The sequence below is a fragment of the Microtus pennsylvanicus genome, chromosome 11 (assembly GCF_037038515.1).
Source record: "Microtus pennsylvanicus isolate mMicPen1 chromosome 11, mMicPen1.hap1, whole genome shotgun sequence".
Lineage (NCBI taxonomy): Eukaryota > Metazoa > Chordata > Mammalia > Rodentia > Cricetidae > Microtus > Microtus pennsylvanicus.
This window is the reverse complement of record NC_134589.1, coordinates 64501083-64507202: the sequence shown is the minus strand read 5'-3', so window position 1 is coordinate 64507202 and position 6120 is coordinate 64501083. Positions and strand designations below refer to the sequence as shown.

Genomic DNA, 6120 nt, shown 5'->3' with positions numbered 1-6120 from the left:
TGACTCATGTAATTGCCCTGTGTACGTACCCTGAATCTTCCTTGTTCACCCACCCACACAACTCCGCATTAAAGATTCCCGTGCCCTGCAGGAAAAAAGAGGAGGGGGGGACAACTTCAAACACCTAGGGTTTCAAAGAGGCCACCCATGGCATTCCTAAAGGTGAAAGGGCCTTCTAGCATCCTGGTCCCAGTACCAGGCAGTCACACTGAGGTTAGTGCTGTTTGCCTTTCTCCGTGTCTCCCTTTTAAATTTCTGGAGAGTGATTTCTAGGGTCTCCCCCTTGGGAATTAGTTGTAGGAATAATTGGGCCAGTGGAGTGTAGGAGATATATCCAGCACAACCTGTGCACTACTGGAAAAAGTGACCTAGATCAGGCAGCTGGTGAATCCAGAGCTATTGTGGGGACCCCCTGCCACCTACTGACTTGCAACTGAACCCGCATTCCCAGTAGCATCTTATCCCCTGGCTGGGGGGGAGGGGCTGAGAGCGCTCACGGGGGAAGGTGGGGGAGGTGAAGAGGATAGTTAGTTGCCCCTTTGTGGGAAAGCACCCCTTGACCCTCCATCCCCCTCCATCCTATGCATCCACAGAAAAGAAAAGTGAGCTGCGGTTAGGAAAGCAGGGGTAGGGGAGGCCAGTACAGAAACTCTGAGCTGGCTCCTGGCAGCCTGTGTGTGTGTGTGTGTGTGTGTGTGTGTGTGTGTGTGTGTGTGTGTGTGTGAGAGAGAGAGAGAGAGAGAGAGAGAGAGAGAGAGAGAGAGAGAGTGTGTGTGAGAGAGAGAGAGAGAGAGAGAGAGAGAGAGAGAGAGAGAGTGTGTGTGTGTGTGTGAGAGAGAGAGAGAGAGAGAAAGAGAGAGAGAGAGAGAGAGAGAGAATGGGAGGGTGAGAGAGGCTGGCTGCTAGAGAAGAGGAGGAGAGCAGAGGGAGAGGGGGAGCAAGCTAGCGCTCCAAGCATGAGGACGGGCTGCTCCCAGCTCAGTTAATCTGGCTGTCAGTCGGTGTTAAGGCTGCAGTTTAACTGCTTGGCTCCCCTTCCAAGAGAAACACGAGAAACCTCACAGAAGAAAGGGAGGAAGGAAAGAAGGAAGCAAGGAACTGCAGGAGGAAAAGAGCCGGCAGAGCAGCAAGAAGAATCAAAGGAAGGGGAGGGAAGACCAAATCTATGGTTGGACCAGGGCTTCTTTTTCGCCAATGTAAAAAGGAATATGCCGTACATCTTTGCCTTTTTCTGCACCGGTTTTCTAGGTGCGGTTGTGGGTGCCAATTTCCCCAACAATATCCAGATAGGTGAGTGAGGGGGGGTAGCTGGGGAGGGACTTTGGGGATCTGGCTAGGGATTTTTTTTTTGAGGGGAGATTTCTGAACCCATTCTCAGTCGGAGCTGTTGTGCTTGGCAGCATGGCAATCGGAAAAACCAGGCTAGGAGGGAGGAAGACTTGGGTCGCCAGTGGGGAGAAAGGGTTCTCCTCCTTACCGATGCAGCAATGCAGCGAGGGGCACAAGGGAAGTGTTTTATCTCGCGTGTGTGTGCGCACACACAGGTGCACATACACCGCGCACCCCGAGCATGAGCGCCTGAAATGGAGGAGCCTCCGTTCCGGAGAGGGAAAGATATAATCAGACTGTGCTTCCAACAGGGTTCCGAGTGTTTAAAGGAGTTAACTCTTGCGAGGCAGATGGTGCCCGGTCTTGTTGATTTATATAAATAAGCCTGGTGGATGTTGTGTGTGTGTGTTGTAATTATATATTAAATGTGCATATATAGCCCGAGTGATGGGGATGAAGTGCTGTCTTGGCTGGGGGAGGGGAAAGAGACCCCTCACGGAGAAGGAGTGCTGGGTACTAGGTTGTCTCTGTGGAGAAAAGTCCCAGGCCCCACTCTGTGGCCAGAGCTCTATGGACCCCTATAGCTGTTTTCCTTCTGTCTTCTGTCATGCTAAGCTAAATCCCCCATCCCCTGATCCTGGAACTTCCTAGCCTGTCTGTTCTCTCGCCCTCGTTGCCCCTTCCTCTTTAGTGCTGGGTCCACAGACACTAACACCAGTGCTCTAAGCACACATATGGACAGGCTCCTTCCTCTCCCCCCTCCCACTGCCCCCAGCAGCGGTCCCCATGCCTGGGTTCCACCCTCTCAACCTGCAGGTGGGTTTCAACACACTGCATGCTTTTCCTTCCCCCGTTTCCCTTCATCTGATGGCTGTACATATGTTTAGGGGGAGCTTACAGGTATTGCCATTCCGGCAACCATGGGGCAAAACCAGACTAAGGAAGCAACAGCACCAGTTCCAGGGCTTGGGGTCAGGGTGACCAGCAGCTCAGCATCCTTGTGAGCCAGCATCAGCCAAGCTGCTGTGCTTTGAGACATGTTGGCTGACTGGCTTTCTGTGTCCTCCCCGCACCAGGGGCTGGCTTACTACAGAGAGTTCCATCTTGGCAGTTGCTTTTTGTGAGACTGTTTGTGTTTGGGGGTGGGGGTAATGGTACTGTGGGGGAGGGGATCTAGTGGGCCCATGTGTGTTGCTAATAGCCTCTTTGGGCCTCTCCAGCTTCCTGACTCCTGGTCCTGTTGGGGTGACAATGGAGTTACTTGCTTTGTTTCCTGACACCTGTTAAGCTGTATTCTAAAGTGTGTATGTGTGTGCATGAGCTCCTGCCTTACAGGCAAACTTGCTGCCTCCGGGAGACACTTCCCTTTCGGCCCAGTCTGTAGCTGCTCCCTCCCACCTCCCACCTCCCACCTGCTTACTTCCATTCACTGGAAAGAGTAGAAAACCAAGACCAGAAGAGTGTGGGGTGTGGTCACCTGGGAGGAGAGAGTGGAGCATCCCCAGCAAGAGCGATTTTTTTTGTAGTTTTTTGCTAGTTTGTTTTTGCTCTTTAAAATGGGGTTATGAGTATGTGTCCAAGTCACCTGTGCCGGCCTATGGCCTTTCTCATATATGTTCTATACTTTCTGTCTATACTTTGCCAATTGTAATCTCTCGTCAAGAAGCTGTGGACAGGCTTCTGCAGGTGTGTGTCTACACCATCATTGTGGTGTAAGGGCTTGGGGTGTTTATGTGGGCACACCCACATTTGCCCACACATCCCTGAAGCTATTTCATGCTCGGTCTCAGTAATTGTTGCTCTTTTCAAACACAAGGGAGACACTTCAACCAGTAGAACAAATGCTGAAATTATCACCCCCATGAGGCTGTCTTCAGCCCTCCCTTCGTGATCTCTAACACAAGCCTCCAGCTCCGTAGTTCGTTCTTAAGGCCAATCATGTATCCACTGCACAGGAAGTTAGCAGACCATTACTGGAACTGTGAATTCTTGGCCAATCAGAGATAAACTTCTGTGTACACATATGTTGGAGTCCAGCTCCCAGAAATAGCTAGTTTTAATTTACAGGAATGTATTTCAATTTGTTTGTGCTTCCATAGTGTTACAAAAGAAAGCCCTGTGCCCTTGTGTCTTGGAACAAAAACCCTGGCAGGTACCTTCCCTGTTCTGTTTACTGGAAGAAGATGTTAGCACATCTTGGTACTTTTAAGACCCCCCACATCTGGCACAATGGCAACCCCTTATGTAACCAGGCATTCCAAGGTCTCTGGGAACATGAGCAATGAAAGACAAAAGCCCCGAGTTCTCAGAGAAGATAAACAATAAACTTCGAAGGCAACGGACTAGTATCATTGCATGCAGATCTGGCCGTCTCAGAGCAAATAGTTACAATGGTGGTCGCAGGTGGCCCCAGGCCTGGATTTCAGTCACTTTGCAATGCTTCCTTGTAACTGAAGCCTCTGTGAATAAGAAATTGGATCCAAGTAAGACGAGATAAATGCAGGGAAGGTGTGTGCGTGTGTATGTGTGTGTGTAAACACAGGCTCATGAAAATCTGGCAGAAATGAAAAAGGAAAAAGTAAAATTCTATAGGTCTCCTGTGTTTTCAGCTGTTTGCTGAGCCAAGGGGCGCGCAGTTAAACATTGGGGCAGAGTGATGGGTGTTAGGGGTCCTGTCAGAGAAGCTTATCCATAGAGTGTAAACTTCAGCATCCAGTCTGGATTCCTTACCAGGGAGAGCTATGACCATAGCTCTGGCTTTGCACGGGAGAGGTCTGGGTCCTCTGGAATGGGTCAATTGAGACCAGACTCTATCCCACACTTACTACATTGCCTTTTTCTTTCTTTATAGGGGGATTATTTCCAAACCAACAATCGCAGGAACATGCAGCTTTTAGGTTCGCTTTGTCCCAACTCACAGAGCCCCCCAAGCTGCTTCCCCAGATCGATATTGTGAACATCAGTGACAGCTTCGAGATGACTTACCGATGTAAGTAACGGCTGCTATTTCTGCCCTGCCTTTCTGCTCTAGACCCGTTGACGGGAGGGCCTGTGGGTAGGTGGTGTTGTTGTTGCAAAAATGACTCCAGTCCTCATTTGTCTTCGTGAGAGAAGGCACTTCAAGGGAAATTTCCAGAGCCTTTGAAGTGGTTCCCGCAGTCTATATTTTGACCCTGCTGCACTTTGTGGAATGGGTGTTTTTCACCATCAGTGAGTTTTTCCGTGCCAGTCTGGTGGGGGTCTCAGGTTGACTGCATCTGGCTTACTCCACTGGGCCCCCTCGATTGAGGAGTTTCACAAACAAGCAGCTTCCGAGAGATGGGGAAGGAAGGGCTCTGACTTGAAGACAATGGGGTTAAAAAAAGGCCTCAGCCATTTCCTGCCCACCGGTCAGGAGAACAAAAGTGTGCCTATGTATGTTTGATAAGCACAGGTGGATGTGAAGTGTGTTCTCTTTGGGCAAAGTGGGTAATGGTTTGTGAGATGTGGTGACTAGGTGACTGCCAAAGAGGTGCGAAGCGGCTGCCTGATTGAGACAGGTTGTGGGTTAAGAGGAGAAGGATCTGAGAGTCTACAGGGTTTTCGTCATGACCTTGGGACATGAAACAGAACACAGGTCCTCCACAGAATGACAAGGGGGAGCTACAGCGGGGACATCTGGGACAACAGTATTGTAAAACGTGTTGAGCAAATGCCACTGACACAGGAACCTAACAAGTAAATCTGGATGCGTGGGGGATGGTGCATGGTTGTCACTCTGTGTCAGATGAAGGCCTAAAAATTAAACAGCAGAGACGTTGTCCCTCTGGGGACTAAGCCCCAGTGGAAATGTGTGGTAAGAAAGTACAAGCTTCTAGAATGAGGAATCATTGCTGAGCCCAGACTGGACTGAGTGGGCACCGTGGGTTTTGTGAGCCACCGGCACCGTTGGCTTCCTGACCACTGCTGCACTGCAGATGGTGGAAGGCATGGATATGTCTTTTATCTCTCCCCCACATTCCCTTATGGAGGCCTCTCAGTGGTTGCTGCTGGTGAGACTTTGAAGTCTCCATATAAGAATTCAGGATTTCCTCTGCCTCTAAGATTGTACGCAGGATAATGCTGACATGAACTCCAGGAATTGTGATTTACCAGAGGGTTTTGGTAAATGCGTCATGCGCATGGTTGGCGGTACTCGTTATCATCCCTTGATTGCTGGTGACAGACCTGTGGAGCTAGCTACTCTGTTTTAATCCTTGATGGGGCGTTGCAGAGAACTGCTGCTATCCTCTCTGAGACAGGAGCCAGAGGTGGGGTAGCTATGGAACTTTCACAAGGTCAGTAGAACAGTCCACAGTGGTCTTGTGACCCTGTTCTACCCTCAGGTCCACATTTCTGATGAGTAGGATAAACAGAGAGATCCACCTATCCCTAACGACCCCCTGAGGTGACAGAGGGTGTTTTGATTTGATCAGGCTGTGGCCTGATATAGCTTCTAAGAGATAAACTCCAGTCCCAAGTTAGGGCTGTGACCTTGCGTAGGAGTGGCCCTGTGAATGATAAAATGACTCTGTATTCTGGTGGCTAGAAGATCTTCTCTGGTGTGTTACTTGCTGTATTGGTTGATTGATCAGTTACCTGACAAGAAGCAGCTTGAAGTGGGAAGGCTTTATTTGGGCCCATAGATTAAAGTCACAGTCCCTCATGATGGTGATGACTGTGTGGCAGGAGCCTAAGGCTGTTTGCTCACGTTTGAGTAGATCAGGAAGCAGAGAAAAGGGGGATGTTAGGGTTCTAGTGGTTTTCTCTTTC

At 49.9% G+C, this 6120-nt stretch overlaps 1 protein-coding gene across 2 annotated transcripts in view; it reads left to right on the top strand.

Moving 5' to 3' along the window:
* The first annotated feature begins 593 nt into the window (after positions 1–593).
* The window catches only part of Gria1 (glutamate ionotropic receptor AMPA type subunit 1), a 320473-nt gene continuing 314946 nt past the window's right edge, over positions 594–6120 (top strand). Inside the window, exons 1-2 of one of the 2 annotated variants that reach the window (XM_075992548.1) lie at positions 594–1290; positions 4181–4318. In XM_075992548.1, the coding sequence (XP_075848663.1) occupies positions 1209–1290; positions 4181–4318 (220 nt within the window). In that variant the 5' untranslated portion in view covers positions 594–1208. The remainder of the gene's footprint in view (positions 1291–4180; positions 4319–6120) is intronic. The other variant, XM_075992549.1, reaches the window with a different exon arrangement.